General features: G+C 43.5%; 1 protein-coding gene across 1 annotated transcript in view; it reads right to left on the bottom strand.

The window, feature by feature from the left end:
- DLG2 (discs large MAGUK scaffold protein 2) overlaps positions 1-21,744 on the bottom strand; it is a 907,935-nt gene that overhangs the window by 41,198 nt on the left and 844,993 nt on the right. The window contains exons 21-22 of the mRNA XM_081196960.1: positions 15,444-15,620; positions 4,238-4,313 (exon numbers count right to left, since the gene is read on the bottom strand). Coding sequence (XP_081053086.1) covers positions 4,238-4,313; positions 15,444-15,620 — 253 coding nt within the window. The remainder of the gene's footprint in view (positions 1-4,237; positions 4,314-15,443; positions 15,621-21,744) is intronic.

Raw genomic sequence — 21,744 nt, 5'->3', positions numbered from 1 at the left:
CCCCGCAGGTAAAATTAACCTTCATTGCTCTACTCTGGAGCCATGGCCCAAGACAAATACAAATAAATGTTACATCCACTACGTAGCTTCCTTTCAATAACAACAAACAGTGTTGCTAGGCACTGAAGTCCATGAAAACACTATTTCCTAAGATATTAGCAGGTGACACAAATGTCAATCCTTCTTCTCTGCAAATTGAAAATATGGTTTTCTAGGTCAGTGCTGGCCTTTTGACCAGGTTAGAATCTATAGGGAGAAGTGGATTTTAACATGCAAAGGGCATAAACCTCTTCAGAAACAATTTGCTGTGAGTGCCCACTATTACATTATTTTGTGATACATAACGTTTAGATGCAAGAGGCCACTTTGTACAATGTCAGCCACAACAGTAACAGTATAACAACAACAACCCTGGTTTTATTTCCTATTTTATTTATTTCAGTCTTGCATTATGTTTGAATAATCATTTTGTAAACTTTATTATTTTTTTGGTTCATAACACTTTTTATATAACTAACTGGACTTCCTCACATCTCCCTTACCCTGCATTCTCTGTAATAAAAAATACCAGCAAATTATTACCTTGTTTCATACCTTATTTTGTACTTCTCAAATGTTATATTTCTGAATTTAAAGTAGTTTTTGTCAATTATTTATACCTTAAGTTAAACATGATATTACTTTAAATTTCGACCTTTTCTTACTTATAACTTAATTTTCTGTATCTCAAAATCGAATTACTGGAGCCGTATTTTTCTAGATCGTGCAACTTCTTAACATTCATACAACTTATATTGTTTTTGTAAGTAGTCCTTAAATTTTTTCCAGTCCTCTTCCATTGTTTCTTCTCCCAAGTCACGGATTCTGCCATTCATTTCAGCCAGTTCCATATAGTCCATCAATTGCGTCTGCCACTCTTCCAGTGTGGGCAAATCTTGTGTCTTCCAATGTTTTGCGATGAGTATTCTTGCATTTTGTAAACTTTAAAATACTACTGCAAGATACTGCTATGTTCAATCCCTGGCCGACACAAACTTTTACTGGAAGGGGAGGGCAGGTTTGGATTCTGATTGTGGGATCTTCAAAGTTGTGGACCAATGTTGGCTTGTTAGTGGGTCCAAGTTGTCTACATGGCCATTTGTCCTTCCAAACCACATCCACCTGTCTACCACCTGAAGCAACTGGGTTCAAATAAGAAGTTCAAAGAGCAGCGTGAACCAGAGGTTTTAAAGAGCAGTGTGGGGCTCTTTGCAAAAGGGTTTTCAAACAGCCCTGTGCTGTGCTTCGAAGTCCCAACCATTGAGGGCTTCAAAGTGCAGCATCAAGTGATGTCACTATGATGCCCTCCTGACAAATTTTGCCCTCCAGGGGGAGGTGATAAGGACCTGGTTTAACAGGATGCTTAAATAAGACCACAGTCCCCAAGAGCAGATAAGCAGCCAGAAGGTGCTGATAAAAAGGAGAAGGTTGAAAGTGTGACGATGCGCCACATGTTCGTAGCCATCTCCACACAATGCACTCCACGTGTCCCAGGGGACAATCACACAGAGGATGTAATATGTGACATTGGCTACAGTGACTCTGAAAAGTGCCGATACATTTGTAGAAATCAAATTGCTGTTGTTGAGCATGGCTATGGCTTATGCCCTCCATGCAAATGTAGGCATGTGCAACTGAGCATCACATAGAGGTCAGTTTGTCCATATGAGCTCACCACCTTGAAGCAATGTATGCAATGTTTGAATGTCCCTTATCCTAGAGCACACAATAAGCTACACTCCAACAGACTAGAAGCCCTCTAAGAATTTACTGAGTAGCCTTGAATCAATTATGTATCCTTCTTGCCAAGACCTCTCAAGTCTTGAAAGAGCTACGTTGGTTCCCAGTACGTTTCCAAGCACAATTCAAAGTGTTGGTACTGACCTTTAAAGCCCTAAATGGCCTTGGTCCTGTATACCTGAAGGAGCGTCTCCACCCCCATTGTTCTACTCGGACACTGAGGTCCAGCGCCGAGGGCCTTCTGGCGGTTCCCTCACTGCGAGAAGCCAAGTTACAGGGAACCAGGCAGAGGGCCTTCTTGGTCCCACCCTGTGGAACGCCCTCCCACCAGATGTCAAAGAGAACAACAACTACCAAACTTTTAGAAGACATCTGAAGGCAGCCCTGTTTAGGGAAGCTTTTAATTTTTGATGTATTACTGTATTTTAATATTTGATTGGAAGCCGCCCAAAATGGCTGGGGAAGCAATTATTATTATTATTATTATTATTATTATTATTATTATTATTATTATTATTATTGCCATGGACTGACTTCTGTAATGTAGTTTACGTGGAGCTGGCCTTGACGTTTCAGAAGCTGTAGCTGGTGCAGAAAGCCACAGCCTGTTGGTTGGAGCCAGCAGGGGGAAATCATATACAAAACCAAATTTGCACTGACTTCACTGGCTGCTTGTGAGATTCCATATCCAATTCAAGATGCCACTTTGTACTTTTAAAGCCTTTCACGGACAAGCACTGTAATGCCTTGGAGAGAGCCTCTGCCCAAACACATTTGCAATTTAAGAAGACGGAGAGCCCCACTTCGCAATGCCTCCATTTGGGGAATGAGCTTGTCATATCTAGGGATGAGTCCTTTCTTGATGTTTATCCTAGTTCTGCAGAATGACCTCTCCCAAGAGGTTTGCTTCTGTCTTTTTACATTTCATTTTCAGGTGCTTAAGTAAAGCTGAAATGGCACATTATTCAAAAACATGTGATTCTTTCAGCTGCGTTTATTTAACCCAGAGCAGCCTAAATAGGTTGCAAGTTGAGGCAGAAGAAAAGCATGCAGAGAGGGGATCCTTAAAGGCAGTGGCGGCTGATACTCACAGGGCAGGATTGGTGAAGCCACAGCCAATGACAGGCACAGGTAACAAATTCTAATTTTGTCCCCTTCTGAATTTTACAAAGAAAACAGTGAGATTAAGGTTCCCCCTCCAGGACTGGCTACAAATATGAAGTGTCCCATTCATCCTAATGGACCAGCCTCTATGACTTAGAACCTTTCCTCTCCAGTCACTTTCCAGCTCAGGATCACTCTCTGCAAATTGCTGTTTCCCCCCTGTGAGGGTCAAGCAGGAACAAGGTCTACATTCCTGTATCCCCCCCTCCCAAGTGTAAAAGTGCTGCTGGCTGGGGCAAGGTGAAGATTTATAAAGCTGAAACTAACTGAAGTTTAAGCAGCATCTCCTCTAGAGCCAGCTCTGGATTTGAGGAAGCCCAGGCAAAGTGTCCTCCTTTGTAAGTGGGCCTTAAGAGGCTCACCTGGCTCTGGTGAGCTGGCTCTATCCACCATTTAAATCTCCCACATTTACACAGAGCAATGTTAGGTCAGGGGCATTGTGGGAAATTAAGATGGTGTCTTGATGCAGAGACTGACATTGCTTGGGATGCCAGGAGAGAGAGAGAGAGAGAGAGAGAGAGAGAGAGAGAGAGAGGATAAAATTACTGGGGATTTGGAGTACTGTAGTTCCTTCCTAAACAACAGGGGCCATGGCAGCTGACCAAGGTGCTGAACTCGCTTTCCACAATCACCTGCTCAGACGCAGCCTTCCTAGGGCTGAAACAATGGCAACAACAAAAAGAGAGAATCACAGAACTCTGCTTAACATGGAGTTAGAACTTAAACCTTGTCTGTTTAGGAAAAAGCTTTTACAAGGAGCTCTGGCTGGTGGTTAGTTAATACTGCTGGCTTTCTAACGGATGCCCTTTGATTGTTGCTTTCTTTTATGTCTGTGTCTATTTTGTATCTGACCAGCAACTCCCATCATCCCTTGCCACAGCCATACTGGCAGGGGGCTGATGAGAGTGGGAGTCCAACCACATCTGTAGAATCACAACTTCTCCATCCTCAATTTAAGAAAAAACAGTGCAAGGCAGCTAGCGTGCTGTTGGTGCTAAAATGAACAGCAACCAAGGTGTCATTGGCGTAGTATGATCATAAAACAGAAATAGTTAATTCTTCATCTTTTCTGTGTTGCAATATTACTTTCTTGTTTCTTTTTCTTTTTTTAAAAAAACCTCTTTTCTTTCACTGTAAAATAACATCATAGTTTAAACATTTCCCTTTTGCTCTCTCATTTTATTCATCGTGTGACCTGTTCTTGCTTAACTTTTGTGCTGTGTTCAAATGTTCTACTAAGTGTGCATAGCTGTAAGACTTAAATCTCTGCAGGGTTAGTTTCACTTTCACATACCCCTTTTGCATCAATCACGCCAGGTTTTGAGTTAAACTTCACCGTCTTTAAACGCGCTCTCTCTTTTCTTTCAACCCTGGAAAGAGAGGGAGAAGGAAGAGATAGGTAAAAAACAAGCAAAAACCTATCTAAATCACACCATGCCATTCTTGCACCAACCTGAGAACTCAAATCTTGAACCTTCAAGGCACTTTAATATTTGCATATATAAAAGGAAAAATATTGCCATACCTGCATGGCAGATTCCTAAGTCACCTCTATCCAATATAGAGGATGCACAACCCATATCTATATGTACAGATCTATATATGAATAATCCTGTTCATTTTGGTTTGTCTCATTTTCTTAGTTTAAGTCTTAGGTTCAGTAAACCACATTTTCCTCATTTGTTTGTGATTTTTTAAAAAGGAAATCCTGACAAAACCGCTTATCTTTTTAGTACATATTATTCCGAACATGCATATTTTTTTGTCTAATAGAAACATTTTCTGCAAACCATTTCGCTTGATAATTTTGCACATCCAGAGATGCGCAAATTTCCAATGAGAGTTGAGTTTTGGTTTGCATATTGGCTATTTATTTATTTTTGTCCATGGGAGCAAGTTTAAAACCACGATGGGTTAATTTTTGTAGAGGAAAATGATCAGGAGAACATCCCCTCCAACAAGCAATAAACCAAATGCTTCTATTCCGATGTTACTAGGGTGTTTTTTTAAAAAAACACTGCCAGCTGCAGTGCACTAAACTCAGGTTACTATAGATACAGATGAACTTTGGAATAAATGACCCCCCCATGAAAAAAGCAGCATTTACACATGGAAAAGGATGAAATGCGACTTTCATATTTGATGTGTGATCTTTGAGCCACAGGAAAAACTGTTAATTTTCAATCTGCAGATGAAACTCTGTATTAGAAGGGAAGGGGGCACTGAGAGGGAATGAAGACTTGAGGCTGTGTAATCTCCTAAATGGGAAAAAAGCAGTGCCTACTGAGAAAAAGAAGTAGCTCACAGCTAAATACAGCTTTTTAATTATTATTACAGGCGAATGCTAATTTTTTCTCTCTGCTAACCTCTCAAGCTGCTTCATTTTATTTGGAAATGTGTTCCATGCATACAATCTAAAAGTGTGTGTTTGATAACTGCTTTGGAATAAGCTTCCAGGTTAAGGTAACCCTGCCAGGTTCCACGAAAGGGTGCCAACTTTTTGCATTGGAAATGTTATTTGTTTCCAGTTCAAAGCTAGCTGTTGCAGCAGCTCTTATGACCAGGCAATAGAGAAGGGTTAGCTATCTCAAGCTCACCGTTGATAGACCTAGAACCCTTCTTCTGTGCACACTTCCTCTGAGCACACTGGGAGTGGCTGCCAGGACCATATAACACTGGTCCTAAAAAATATTCACAGGCTCCCTATATGTTTCCAAGCACAATTCAAAGTGTTGGTGCTGACCTTTAAAGTCCTAAATGGCCTAGCCATACCTCAGCCATACCTGAAGGAGCGTCTCCACTCCCATTGTTCAACCCAGACACTGTGGTAGACCTCCCAGGGTCTTCTGGCGGATCCCTCACTGCGAGAAGTGAAATTGCAGGCAGAGGGCCTTCTTGGTGGTGGCGCCCTCCCTGTGGAACACCCTCCCTTCAGATGTCAAGGAGATAAAGAACTACACAACTTTTAGAAGATATCTGAAGGCAGCCCTGTATCAGGAACTTGTTTAACGTTTGACATTTTATTATGTTTTTATATGTGCTGGAGGCTGCCCAGAGTGGGGAAACCCAGCCAGATGGGCGGGGTAGAAATAATAATAAAATTATTATTATTATTATCATTACTTGGATTTTTTGCCTGGACACATCTTGATACTTTCCCTATGCAATGCAATGCAATGGAGCGAGGTTGCTCTATTACATTGCACAGGGATAATCATATAATTGTAGAGTTGGAAGGAACCATACGAGTCATCTGGTCCACTACCTGCAACGCATAAATCTTTTGCCCAATGTGCAACCCTGAGATGAATAGTCTCATGCTCTACTGACTTAGCTATCCTCTGGATCATTTTAAGGATAGCAAGGGCAAAACCTTAGGTCTGTGGTGTGTGTATGCACGTGCCTTTGGCTTCCTCCTCCCTCTCCCAGATTTTGCACCCTCCTGGCATCTCTTACAATTGACCATATACAATGGAATGAAATAACATCACTCCATTTGCATTGCATGTGAAGTGTGGGTGTGGGTCTGAATTCAAGGGTTTGGAGGCAAGCTGGGTCTTTTGCAGGGGGGTGGTTTTCTCCCCTTACCCTCAGGCTTTGTCCCTGTACCTTTAATTCTGAATGTATGCAATGTGATGAAGTGATGTTGCTCCATTACATTACATAGGAATATATATATATATATATATATATATATATATATATATATATATATATATATATATATATGTAGGTTTTGGTGTCTTCGGGTGTTTTCCCGTGTAAGAGTTGGGGTGTCTAGGCTTTCGTAGATTTTCACGGGTACAGGAATGCAGGTTTTGGTGTTTTCGGGTATCTTCCCGTGTAAGAGTTGGGGTGTCTAGGCGACGTTTCGACGAGGTCTCACTCGTCATCTTCAGGCTGGTGCTTTCGGCTTCTTGTTACTAGAACAGAGCAGGATCTCAGTGTTTGAGTTCCTATAAATACTGTTGAGGGGGTGTGGTGTATAGCCTCCAACGTTCTGGGCAGAGAGGAAGTTCCCAGGTTATTGTGCCTTTTCTTCTTTTGTTCATTAATTACTTGAGGGATATCTTGAGTGATTTCTTGAGTGATATTCTGAGTACCACTTAGGAGGGTCATTAGGTGTGGATTAGTTGCTAAAGCTTTCGTGTCTTGACCTCTTGAGCTTGTGAAGAGTTTTTCTGAGAAGATGGCTGTACTGCACTTAGTTGTGCTCTGGCTTGGCTTCGTGTATAGGGGCGAGCTGTGGTTTTGTGCCCTGTGCCAGCCAGATCTGTGTAGGGATTGCAGGGGGGTGCAGCATCCGGAGGTGCCACTATGGTTTGGCTACTGGATGGTATCTGTAATTTATCTGTGGAGAGGGTCTGGGTTTGGGTCTGGTGTGGTTGATTGGAGATGGCGTTCTGTGTGCCTCTGGTTCTGGTGTCGGTTTTTGTGGGGAGGGCTAATTTCCAGATGTCTGGCAGGCGGGACGTGTCGTCACGCTTGTTCATGTTGTGAGGGTGTTTCTCTATCTCGATGGCTTCCATGATTATTCTCTTGTGGTGATGTTCCATGTTAAAGAGCAATTTGGAATCTGCAAAATTAATTTCGTGTCCTGTTTCTTTCATGTGTTGGTAAAGAGAGGAAGTTTTTTCTTCTTTTTTGACGGCATTCTTGTGTTCTGCGATACGTGCATTTATTCGTCTGTTTGTTTGTCCAATGTACGTGGCTGGGCAGACTTTGCAGGGTATTTCATAGACCCCTTGGTTTTCTAACTGGATTTTATCTTTTGGGTTTCTGAGGATATTGGCTATTTTTTGGTTGGTGCAAAAGGCTGTTTTGATATTGTGTTTATGGAGGATTTTGCTAATTTTATCTGTGGTGCCCTTGATATAAGGAAGGAGGGCCATGCCATTGTTTTCTTCTGTGTCTTGGTTTTTGGGGGGTGTTTCTTTTTGGATTAGCTTCGTAACCCTGTTTTGCTGGTATCCGTTGGCGATTAACACATTTGAGAGATTCTGTAACTCAGTTGTCAAGTGGTCTTCGTCAGCCAGGCGTTTGGTTCTGGAGATGAGAGTCTTGGCTACGGAGTTTATTTGTGCAGGGTGGTGGTGTGATTGTGCATGTAAGTAGCGGTTGGTGTGTGTTTTTTTCCGGTAGATAGTGTGTCCTAGGGAGCCATCAGGTTTTTTGTAGATTAGGACGTCAAGGAAGGGAAGTTGGTTGTTGGCTTCTATTTCCATAGTGAATTGTATTTTGGGGTGTAGGCTGTTGAGATGTGTGAGGAAGCTATCTAGTTTTTCCTTCCCGTGTGGCCAAATTACAAAGGTGTCGTCAACATATCTGAGCCAAAGTTTGGGTTTGTGTTCTGACTTGTCTAAAGCATTGGTTTCAAAGTGTTCCATGTACAGATTTGCGATGACCGGTGAGAGGGGTGATCCCATAGGTGCTCCTTCTATCTGTTTGTATCTTTGTCCATTGTGGATGAAGTACGTGTTGGTTAGGCAGTGGTTGGTCAGGTCCAGGATGTATTCGGGGGGATTGTATTTGTTTTGAATGGCTGTCAAGGCTTCATTAATGGGCACTTGTGTGAAGAGAGATACAACATCGAAGCTCACAAGTAGGTCATCGGGATGTAGGTTTTGCTTCTTTATTGTTTCTATGAACTGGAAGGAGTTTGTAACGTGTGAAGCGATAGATTCTGCATAAGGCTGAAGTTGCTTAGCGAGAAATTTAGCGAGATTTTGTAGAGGTGAGCCTATGGAGCTGACTATTGGTCTGAGTGGTGTTCCTTCTTTGTGTATCTTGGGGAGACCGTAGAGTTTGGGGCATCTGGATGATTTTTCTCTGGGGATGATTCTTAGCTGGATTTCTTCACTGATAGGAGAGGCTTTTATTTTGGATTTGGTGGTTTTTTCCAGATAGGTGGTGGGATCTGTTTTTATAGGTTGGTAGGTAGGGTCTTGGAGTAGATTTGATAGTTTTGCTTGGTAGTCCGATGTGTTCATCACAACAGTGGCATTACCTTTGTCTGCTGGGAGAATGATTATGTTGTTGTCTTTCTTCAGGTTGGTGAGTGCTTTCTGTTCTTCTTTGTGTAAATTGCTTCTGGGTCCTCTGCTCCTCTGTTCCTCTGCTCCAGCAAACCACCCAGAAGCAATTTACACAAAGAAGAACAGAAAGCACTCACCAACCTGAAGAAAGACAACAACATAATCATTCTCCCAGCAGACAAAGGTAATGCCACTGTTGTGATGAACACATCGGACTACCAAGCAAAACTATCAAATCTACTCCAAGACCCTACCTACCAACCTATAAAAACAGATCCCACCACCTATCTGGAAAAAACCACCAAATCCAAAATAAAAGCCTCTCCTATCAGTGAAGAAATCCAGCTAAGAATCATCCCCAGAGAAAAATCATCCAGATGCCCCAAACTCTACGGTCTCCCCAAGATACACAAAGAAGGAACACCACTCAGACCAATAGTCAGCTCCATAGGCTCACCTCTACAAAATCTCGCTAAATTTCTCGCTAAGCAACTTCAGCCTTATGCAGAATCTATCGCTTCACACGTTACAAACTCCTTCCAGTTCATAGAAACAATAAAGAAGCAAAACCTACATCCCGATGACCTACTTGTGAGCTTCGATGTTGTATCTCTCTTCACACAAGTGCCCATTAATGAAGCCTTGACAGCCATTCAAAACAAATACAATCCCCCCGAATACATCCTGGACCTGACCAACCACTGCCTAACCAACACGTACTTCATCCACAATGGACAAAGATACAAACAGATAGAAGGAGCACCTATGGGATCACCCCTCTCACCGGTCATCGCAAATCTGTACATGGAACACTTTGAAACCAATGCTTTAGACAAGTCAGAACACAAACCCAAACTTTGGCTCAGATATGTTGACGACACCTTTGTAATTTGGCCACACGGGAAGGAAAAACTAGATAGCTTCCTCACACATCTCAACAGCCTACACCCCAAAATACAATTCACTATGGAAATAGAAGCCAACAACCAACTTCCCTTCCTTGACGTCCTAATCTACAAAAAACCTGATGGCTCCCTAGGACACACTATCTACCGGAAAAAAACACACACCAACCGCTACTTACATGCACAATCACACCACCACCCTGCACAAATAAACTCCGTAGCCAAGACTCTCATCTCCAGAACCAAACGCCTGGCTGACGAAGACCACTTGACAACTGAGTTACAGAATCTCTCAAATGTGTTAATCGCCAACGGATACCAGCAAAACAGGGTTACGAAGCTAATCCAAAAAGAAACACCCCCCAAAAACCAAGACACAGAAGAAAACAATGGCATGGCCCTCCTTCCTTATATCAAGGGCACCACAGATAAAATTAGCAAAATCCTCCATAAACACAATATCAAAACAGCCTTTTGCACCAACCAAAAAATAGCCAATATCCTCAGAAACCCAAAAGATAAAATCCAGTTAGAAAACCAAGGGGTCTATGAAATACCCTGCAAAGTCTGCCCAGCCACGTACATTGGACAAACAAACAGACGAATAAATGCACGTATCGCAGAACACAAGAATGCCGTCAAAAAAGAAGAAAAAACTTCCTCTCTTTACCAACACATGAAAGAAACAGGACACGAAATTAATTTTGCAGATTCCAAATTGCTCTTTAACATGGAACATCACCACAAGAGAATAATCATGGAAGCCATCGAGATAGAGAAACACCCTCACAACATGAACAAGCGTGACGACACGTCCCGCCTGCCAGACATCTGGAAATTAGCCCTCCCCACAAAAACCGACACCAGAACCAGAGGCACACAGAACGCCATCTCCAATCAACCACACCAGACCCAAACCCAGACCCTCTCCACAGATAAATTACAGATACCATCCAGTAGCCAAACCATAGTGGCACCTCCGGATGCTGCACCCCCCTGCAATCCCTACACAGATCTGGCTGGCACAGGGCACAAAACCACAGCTCGCCCCTATACACGAAGCCAAGCCAGAGCACAACTAAGTGCAGTACAGCCATCTTCTCAGAAAAACTCTTCTCAGAAAAACTCAGAAAAACTCTTCACAAGCTCAAGAGGTCAAGACACGAAAGCTTTAGCAACTAATCCACACCTAATGACCCTCCTAAGTGGTACTCAGAATATCACTCAAGAAATCACTCAAGATATCCCTCAAGTAATTAATGAACAAAAGAAGAAAAGGCACAATAACCTGGGAACTTCCTCTCTGCCCAGAACGTTGGAGGCTATACACCACACCCCCTCAACAGTATTTATAGGAACTCAAACACTGAGATCCTGCTCTGTTCTAGTAACAAGAAGCCAAAAGCACCAGCCTGAAGATGACGAGTGAGACCTCGTCGAAACGTCGCCTAGACACCCCAACTCTTACACGGGAAGATACCCGAAAACACCAAAACCTGCATATATATATATATATATATGTGTGTGTGTGTGTGTGTGTGTATGTATGTATTTAAAACAATTATTTATATCCTTTCAGGATACAATTTTTTTCAAAGCAGTGTCTTAAGAGGCACTCTGGGGTTGCGGTGCTCATCGCTCATCTTGCTTTATTGGTCGAGGGAGCTGGCGTACAGCTTCCGGGTCATGTGGCCAGCATGATTAGGCCGCTTCCGGCAAACAAGAGCAGTGCACGGAAATGCTGTTTACCTTCCCACCAGAATGGTATCTATTTATCTACTTGCACTTTGATGTGCTTTCAAACTGCTAGGTTGGCAGGAGCAGGGAACGAGAAATGGGAGCTCATCCTGTTGCGGGGATTCGAACCACCGACCTTCTGATCAGCAAGTCTGAGGCTCTGTGGTTTAACCCACAGCGCCACCTGCGTCCCACTGTACAAGGGTAATACTCATGAAACTGAGCCCAGTTTTGTCTCTGGTCCCAACCACTCCCGGCATGCAGCCCCTGGAAGGCTGCTCACATAGGATTGTGGCCCTTTCCCCTTGGGTAACGGGGAGCTCACCCCGTTGCGGGAATTCAAACCACCGACCTTCTGATTGGCAAGTCCTAGTTTCTGTGGTTTAACGCACAGCGCCACCTTTAAGAGGCATTAGGCTTCTCTTAAAAATAAACAAAACACCTATAAGCAATATATGATATTGCTACAGCTCATTTTTCCATGGCCTGATGATTATTGGCTTGTGGTAGCATGAAGGTGGGCCTTTTTCTCTGGTGACACCTGCTGAAATACAGGAAGCCCCATCAAGATTGACATTCTGCCGGTTCTTGAAGACACATCTTTTTAGATAATAATTCCTTGACTCCTCACTTGAATCTTCTGCTTTGGTGGTTGTTTTAACTGTTATGCTGTTTTAATGGGCTTGTTTATTATATATTTTAATTATGGATGTTTTAATATAGTTGCTTTACTCGGTATTTTAATTCTGGATAGCTGTATTTTAAAGATTGGATTGAAGACTTGTACAAACTCGCAACATATGAACAACTTGCATATACACGCAGACTTGCCATGGACAAATTCAATGATACTTGGAATACATTCTTACAAATACTGTAATAGATTAAGATCTGGCGAAGTACAATAACAACCTTGTAAAATATACAGTTTTGGGTTTTTTCCCTCCCTCCCTTTGTTTTCCCTTCTTCACGGGTTCTGTTTCTCTTTCTCTCTTTCTCTCTTTCTCTCTTTTGTTTGTGTCTCACCATGTTTGGTGCACATATAGTTATGTACTTTTTGAACTTTCAATAAAGATGTTACAAAAAAAGAAAGAAAGATTGGATTTCCCCCCTGTTATTTTGCTGTTGGCTTTTATTTGCTTGTGAACCACCTTGATATTTCTTCTTGAAATGAAAGACGTTATAAATTCTTTTAATATTACTACTACTAGCAGTAGTGGTAGCAGAGGTGTTGCTTAGCAACCAGCTTTTGCCAGGTAATACACACTCTAATTGGCTGTGTCATTCTGAGGGAGTTGTCTCCTGTATTTTTGGTTGCGTGTATCCCTGCTGTGGACTAGGCCTAAACTACGAAGAAAGACATAAACATCTCTGTTTATTTTCCCTCTAGTTATAAGCTTTTCATGTTCAATTCACTCAATAAAGTATTATCAGAATTTCTTCTCTCCATGTGTGTTATTTAAGTGACTTTGCTATCAAAGGGCAATGTGAGAGATTTAAAACAATGGGCAGCTCCTAGACTCAGCTTGCCACCATGGACCAGATGGGTCCTTTAGGGATTGGTAGGACTCTAACACCTACCCAAGGATGATGAATGTTGCCTTGCAGGTTATGCTTCTAACATACTCGCTTCTAGATGTACCAAGTTTTAAAAGCCTTGTTATTTTCCTCCTCTCTTTTTAAATGCCAGAAGTACACAGAGGCAAATGTCCTTTATAAATAATTTTCAAGGGCAAGGAACCAGCAGTTCTGCCCACTGCAAAAACCCCTCTGGACACAGAAGTCATGTTACATCTTGTTATTCTGCCTGGATTGTCAGTAGGACATGTTTATCCACTCGACTGGGTTTTCCTTTTAGATAGTAAATGCAAAGCAAAATACTTTTTTTCAACATCCCTCAAGATTTTAATCCTAGCTCTTTAACATACGAATGGGTTTGTTAGCTTTATCTGAAATGAGTGCTTTTAGCAGGCTTCCAAACTCAAAGGGAAAAGATAAAGATATGATATAAAATTGATATGCACAAATGCATAGACTTCTTCATTTCTGTTTCTCCCTCTTGGAAATAGGAGGAATGCCCTCAGTTGACATAATGATGTCTAAGAAAGAAAGAAGAAAAAAACACACACCCTACTCTTTGCAAACATCACTGAATGTTATTTTCCTCTCCCTTACAGTGGGAATTGTTTTATCCCACGATGACCTTGGTTAGATTTTAACTCAGATTTGCTTTTTGGAAAGACATAATTAACTGACCTGATTTCAGAATGGATGCATACTTAGTTCTATGTATAAGTTTATAAACCTTTGAGTAAAGTTTGAAGAAGCTCCCACCATCATTTTATCATAGTGCTATTCATGGAACTAGAGGGACGTGGATGGCACTGTGGGTTAAACCACAAAGCCTAGGACTTGCCGATCAGAAGGTCGGCAGTTCGAATCCCCATGACGGGGTGAGCTCCCGTTGCTCAGTCCCTGCTCCTGCCAACCTAGCAGTTCGAAAGCACATCAAAGTGCAAGTAGATAAATAGGTACTGCTTCAGCGGGAAGGTAAACCGTGTTTCCGTGCGCTGCCCTGGTTCGCCAGAAGCGGCTTAGTCATGCTGGCCACATGACCCAGAAGCTGTACGCCGGCTCCCTCAGCCAGTAAAGCGAGATGAGCGCTGCAACCCCAGAGTTGGTCATGACTGGACCTAATGGTCAGGGGTCCCTTTACCTTTACCTTTATTCATGGAACTAGCTGAACAACAAGGAAAGCTTTCATACTGAGGCAGACATTGGACCACTTAGCTCACTATGGTCTACACAGACTGGCAGCAGCTCTCCCACACCGGGCTCTCTCCCAGCCCGAACTGGAGATACCAGGGATTGAACCAGCGACCTTCCACTTGCAAAGCAGATGCTCTGAGCTACAGCCCTTCCCCAGCTGTCTTATGCAGAGTCACCACATCACATAACTGACCCAGACTAGTACTGATAGCTCTGACTGAACAGCTTTTCCAAGGACCCCTCACTGGTTGAAATGTAACACAGGGCACATCAAGATTTCCACCGCAGTGGAGAATCTGTGGCTCTCAAAATGCTTTTGGTCTCCAACTTCCTTCAGCCCCAGTCAGCATGGGGCGAAACAGGAGAGTGTGTAGCTCTGCCAAAGCCTCATTTACCAGCTGTACACACAGCTGCACCTGCAGATTCCAGCCACAAGGCCTGCAAGACCATAGAATCATAGACTAGAATCATAGAGTTGGAAGAGACCACAAGGGCCATTGAGTCCAACCCCCTGCCGCAGCAAAGAAGAAGAAGAAGAAGAGTTTGAATTTGATATCCCTAAGGAGTCTGTGGTGTAGTGCCAGTGTGGTGTAGTGGTTAAGAGCGGTGGACTCGTAATCTGGTGAACCGGGTTCGATTCCCCGCTCCTCCACATGCAGCTGCTGGGTGACCTTGGGCTAGTCACACTTCTTTGAAGCCTCTCAGCCCCACTTGCCTCACAGAGTGTTTGTTGTGGGGGAGGAAGGGAAAGGAGATTGTTAGCCGCTTTGAGACTCCTTAGGGATATCAAATTAAAACCCTTCTTCTTCTTCTTCTTCTTCTTCTTCTTCTTCTTCTTCTTCTTCTTCTTCTTCTTCTTCTTCAAATGCAATTAGTAAAGGCAAAAGGAACCTCACACCTGACCATGCTCAATTGTTTCCTCTTGTCTTTTGTTGAATCGTTGGAAAACTCTTGTTAGTCTTGTTTGGGATACATTTAATAAAATAAAAATAAAATAAATTGAGCGTGTGTGTGTGATGGGGGGGAGGAAGCAATCACAGACAATATACATTACCTCCTTTTGCTGGGGATAACTCCCATCTCTTCGCTGTCTCCCTCCAGCATCACTCGTCTCGCCTGCCACCATTCGTCATCAGATGCGTTGATAACGTGCAGGATGTCCCCATACTTGAAGCTGAGTCCTTGGCTGGGGAGGCCGCTGTCCTTGCTTTTGTCGTAGTCAAACATGGCTCTGGCAGGGGAAGAGAAAGACACAAACAGGAGCTGATTATATTGATCATGACAGTCCTTAACCAGCCACCTCCTCCTTTATTCAGTGACCTTACTTTAATTGCATTTTTAAGCCGGCGACTTTCAGGGGAGATTCGTCTTAAGCTGTCGGAGGGGAAAGCTACATTTCTGCCCCATCTGGGAAAGCTGTGTGCATGTATGAGAAAGACCTTTAAAAAACAGCAGCATCTGCATGTAAAGGAAGCTCTGCTTTCCGTTACTCAGTGACATCTTCAGAGCTCTCATAACACACGCACATACACATATATACGGAGTTGATATTGTTCTTCTTAAAGTTATAATATAACATTATAGTATATAGTATAGTATACCTGAAGGAACGTCTCCACCCCCATCGTTCTGCCTGGACGCTGAGGTCCAGCGCTGAGGGCCTTCTGGCGGTTCCCTCATTGCGAGAAGCAAAGCTACAGGGAACCAGGCAGAGGGCCTTCTCAGTAGTGGCGCCCGCCCTGTGGAACGCCCTCCCATCAGATGTCAAGGAAATAAACAACTACCTGATATTTAGAAGACATCTGAAGGCAGCCCTGTTCAGGGAAGTTTTTAATGTGTGACATTTTAATGTATTTTAAATCTTTGATGGAAGCCACCCAGAGTGGCTGGGGAAACCCACGGTGTTTTCGTGCGCTGCTCTGGTTCGCCAGAAGCAGCTTAGTCATGCTGGCCACATGACCCGGAAACTGTGCGCCGGCTCCCTTGGCCAATAAAGCGAGATGAGTGCCGAAACCCCAGAGTCGGCCACGACTGGACCTAATTACCTTTACCTTTTTACCACTGTATAGCCCAGTCATATGGGTTGCTTGCCTTTTTCCCATCCAGTTGTCTATGCAATGGGGTGCTGATTATTCTCTGTCTGTCTGTCTGTCTCTCTCTCTCACACACACACACACAGCACTAAGCGTAGCACAACTCTGCAGGTTTGCAACATGGAAAGGTGGCTCCCAGAAGGTTTGTGTTCATATGTGTGGGTTGGTGCCTTCGTCTCTCCTTATCAGAACAAAAGGCCTGAATGTCTTTGCAGCAGAGCAATTTTTATGCAAACAATTATGCAAAATTAATCACCCCGTCCGTTGTCATTCAGTCACACAGAGCTCTTGTGGCACCATTAAGGGCAGAGAAAAAACACAGCGGGCTACTCAGCGCTAATGAAACCAACGTTTGCAAAATGGTCATTATCGCAGCCATTGCTGCTTTGTGGCTTATGGCATTTGTAAGAGAAAATAATTTTTAAAGCCGCGTGAGCATCCATCTAGGATCAAATTAGGCAAGGAAGGAGAAAGCTGTTCTTGGGGAGTCTTTTCAGAGCAAAACTATGCTTCTGAATTCTGCCTTTTTTAAAGAGAGGGGGGGGGAGGAAGGAGTGTTACATGGCCCAGCTGAGTGGCCCATCCCATCCCATTCACTGTGCCATGATAACAAAAAAGGGTTTAAAGAAAAACACTTAAGGAATTGTTAAATCAGCATGAGTCGAGAGTTCTTCATGTTTATATATGCTTTGGACCAGGCATAGGCAAACTCAGCCCTCCAGATGTTTTGGGACTACAACTCCCATGATCCCTAGCTAACAGGAAGCCACCCAGAGTGGCTGGGGAAACCCAGCCAGATGGGCAGGGTATAAATAAATTATTATTATTATTATTATTATTATTATTATTATTATTATTATTAGCAGGATCAGTGGTCAGGGATGATGGGAATTGTAGTCCCAAAACATGTGGAGGGCTGAGTTTGCCTATGCCTGCTTTGGACTGTTTATCTTAATCCCCTAGCTCCAAAATGGAAGAGCAGTCTGTAGCTTACTGGGCTTCCAGAAATCTGACGGTACCATCCAGAGAATCTGGAAGACATAATGAAGGGCCACAGCTCAGTGGTAGAGCATCTGTTTTGCATGTGGAAGATCCCAGCTTCAGTCCCCAGCATCTTCAGAGGTAGGGCTGGAAAAACCCGTATCTAAAACTCGGGAGCATCACTGCCCATCAGTGTAGACATTACTGAACAGCCTTTTCTTGCTAAGGAAGGTGTTCTGGACCCCTGATCATTTTAGTTGCTCTTTTCAGGACTGTCCCCCTATTAAGAGACATTGATCCACCAAGTCAATAGGAGGACATAAGACCATAGACCACAAGAAGTTGTGTTCTGGAAGTGGCTTTGCCTATAGGTTTCTCCCCCAGGCTGACTGGAGATTGTACCTGGGACTATTAGTAAAAGCATGTGCTCTACCATGAAGCTACACCCCTTCCCTAAATTAACAGGTCATCTGGAAGCAACCTGTGAATGCTGGAGGGGCCTTGAACATCTAGACCAGGCTTCCTCAAACTTGGCCCTCCAGATGTTTTGAGACTACAATTCCCATCATCCCTGACCACTGATCCTGCTAATAATAATAATAATAATAATAATAATAATAATAATAATAATAATTTATTATTTATACCCTGCCCATTTGGCTGGGTTTCCCCAGCCACTCTGGGTGGCTTCCAACAGAATATTAAAATACAATAACCTATTAAACATTAAAAGCTTCCTTAAACATGGCTGCCTTCAGATGTCTTCTAAAAGTCTGGTAGATGTTTTTCTCTTTGACATCTGGTGGGAGGGCGTTCCACAGGGTGGGTGCCACTACCGAAAAGGCCCTTTGCCTGGTTCCCTGTAACCTCACTTCGCACAATGAGGGAACCGCCAGAAGGCCCTCGGAGCTGGACCTCAGTGTCCGGGCTGAACGATGGGGGTGGAGACGCTCCTTCAGATATACTGGACCGAGGCCGTTTAGGGCTTTAAAAGTCATCACCAACACTTTGAATTGTGCTCAGAAACGTACTGGGAGCCAGCGTAGGTCTTTCAAGACCGGTGTTATATGGTCTCAGCAGCCGCTCCCAGTCACCAGTCTAGTTGCCACATTCTGGATTAGTTGTAGTTTCCAGGTCACCTTCAAAGGTAGCCCCACATAGAGCGCATTGCAGTAGTCCAAGCGAGAGATAACTAGAGCATGCACCACTCTGGTGAGACAGTCTGCGGGCAGGTAGGGTCTCAGCTTGCATTTCAGATGGAGCTGGTAAACAGCTGCTAGCTAGGGCTTATGGGAGTTGTAGGCTAAAAACATCTGGAGGGCTGAGTTTGAGGAACCCTGATCTAGACATCCCTTCTTGGAGATGTCAGGAATCAAACCTGTGGCCTTTCACATTCCAAAGTGGGTGGAGTCAGAGCAATAAGTGGGTGGAGTTTGCTGCACTACAGGGTTGCATTGATCTCTCTGGGTGTATGACAGTCTCTCTGCCTCCTCATCCTTCTCTTTGGCACTCCATCTCTGCAGGTCTCATGGGCAAATTTCCCCACCCCAGATGTGCAAGGTATTCCAATGGTTGCTGCACCCTAGACTTCTACAAGGGCATTTCAGACCTGGCTGTTTTTTATTTTCTACCACACTCAGTCAGAACTGAGCACCGCACACCAAACGAGGTCTCTCAATCACACTCAGCAAAGGCTTCATTTCGCCATGATTGGCTTTAAGACTGATGAATACAGATGGAAACATCTGGTGCTGACTTTTGCACATTGGTTGGGGATATTATATGCAGAGCTAATTAAAGGAAGATTAGAGATCCAAAGCAGGCGAACTACTGAACAAATGTTTCAAGTGACTGAAAGGTTCTGTTGCCATCATGAGCGGTAAAGACTGATTAGAGAGAAATAAAAGGTTCATTAAAAACAGAGGGAAGAAACATAGCTGAAAGGATGTTACACAGGAGGAATGGGTATAACTTCTGCCTGAAACATTAGAAATTCTCTAATTAGAGCATAAAGGGCTAGATGGACCAATAATCTAACATGATATAAGTTAGCACGATTTATCAACAAATGAGGCCTATGAGAGATGCTAGTGGTGCCTGTTTAAAGTGGTATTTTTTTAAGTGTTAAGGTTCCCTCTTCTTTCAAAACTATTTCATTATGTATACCCCAGAAGCTTTCTCAGGAAATTGGTATACAGGGTTGGTTAAATGAATATATGAATCACTTCCCACAAGAAAAAGCTCACAACCATTTCCAAGAAGAATAAAATACAGTAATGAAAATACATAACCATATTAAAAGCACAGAGTAAAAAACACTTGCGCATTGGTGCTGCCCAACCAACCTAGGAATTTTTTTAAAAAAAGTTTTCTTAGTGTCAAAACCATGACAGCGTGAGGTCCGGAGGGTGGCAACATGAGAACGGGGCCTTCTCTGCAGTGGCTCCCCTTCTATGGAATGCTCTCCCCAGGGAAGTTCACCTGGCACCTTCATTATATACCATAGAATCATAGAATAGAATCATAGAATCATAGAGTTGGAAGAGACCACAAGGGCCATCGAGTCCAACCCCCTGCCAAGCAGGAAACACCATCAGAGCACTCCTGACATATGGTTGTCAAGCCTCTGCTTAAAGACCTCCAAAGTAGGAGACTTCACCACACTCCTTGGCAGCAAATTCCACTGTCGAACAGCTCTTACTGTCAGGAAGTTCTTCCTAATGTTTAGGTGGAATCTTCTTTCTTGTAGTTTGGATCCATTGCTCCGTGTCCGCTTCTCTGGAGCAGCAGAAAACAACCTTTCTCCCTCCTCTATGTGACATCCTTTTATATATTTGAACATGGCTATCATATCACCCCTTAACCTCCTCTTCTCCAGGCTGAACATGCCCAGCTCCCTTAGTCGTTCCTCATAAGGCATCGTTTCCAGGCCTTTGACCATTTTGGTTGCCCTCCTCTGGACACGTTCCAGTTTGTCAGTGTCCTTCTTGAACTGTGGTGCCCAGAACTGGACACAGTACTCCAGGTGAGGTCTGACCAGAGCAGAATACAGTGGCACTATTACTTCCCTTGATCTAGATGCTATACTCCTATTGATGAGGCCCAGAATTGCATTGGCTTTTTTAGCTGCCGCGTCACACTGTTGGCTCATGTCAAGTTTGTGGTCAACCAAGACTCCTAGATCCTTTTCACATGTACTGCTCTCAAGCCAGGTGTCACCTATCTTGTATTTGTGCCTCTCATTTTTTTTGCCCATGTGCAATACTTTACATTTCTCCCTGTTAAAATGGTACCTTTAGGCACCAGGCAAAAATGTTCCTTTTTAAGCAGGCCTTTGGTTGATCTTATTGACATCCAACACCCTTTTAGAATGTGGCTTTTGGGGTGGGGGTTATTGCTTTTGGTTTGATTTTATATGTTGTGGTCTTGTTGTGAACCGCCCTGAGACCTTTGGGTATAGGGCGGTGTATAAGCTGAATTGATGGTGATGGTGATGATGATGACAAGATTGGTTCCAGGCATGTGTCCCCTAGACTGAAGACAAGAAACATTGCCCTCATTCTTATTGGTTTCAAAGAACAGCATTTCATCATGTGGCATCATTCTGCTCCTGCCCTCGGGCCAAAGAGAGGCATGAAAAGAAAGAAAGAAAAGAAAAGAAAAGAAAAGAAAAGAAAAGAAAGAAAGGAAGGAAGGAAGGAAGGAAGGAAGGAAGGAAGGAGACTGTCGGAAGCCAAAACTATTGATACAACCAGATACAGTGGTACCTCGGGTTACATATGCTTCAGGTTACATACGCTTCAGCTTACAGACTCCGCTAACCCAGAAATAGTACCTCGGGTTAAGAACTTTGCTTCAGGATGAGAACAGAAATCGTGCGGCGGCAGCAGGAGGCCCCATTAGCTAAAGTGGTGCTTCATGTTAAGAACAGTTTTCAGGTTAAGAACGGACCTCCAGAATGAATTAAGTTCTTAACCCGAGGTACCACTGTACATGAAAAATTCCATTGGCACTCAGCAGCTGAGTTTGCTATTAGAGGGCGTAACATGGGCATCCTTGAGTCCTGGGCTTGTATTCAAAATAGCAAACTTGTTCCATTAGTGAAAGGAACCTTTCCCCATCTCCCCCCACTCAAGTGCACCCTATATCTACTAGGGTGTCCCCCCCAATCCTCTGGAGCAGATTTGGGAAGTGGGATACGTGCGGGGGGGGGGGGGCAGCAGACTGTACAACATTTCTCCGATGGAAATAGTGACCTCCTATTCCTTACCCTTCGACATT

This window comes from Podarcis bocagei, assembly GCF_964188305.1.
Source record: "Podarcis bocagei genome assembly, chromosome: 6".
Classification (NCBI taxonomy): domain Eukaryota; kingdom Metazoa; phylum Chordata; class Lepidosauria; order Squamata; family Lacertidae; genus Podarcis; species Podarcis bocagei.
The sequence above is the reverse complement of the archived record's forward strand: the minus strand, read 5'-3'. Positions and strand labels throughout refer to the sequence as shown.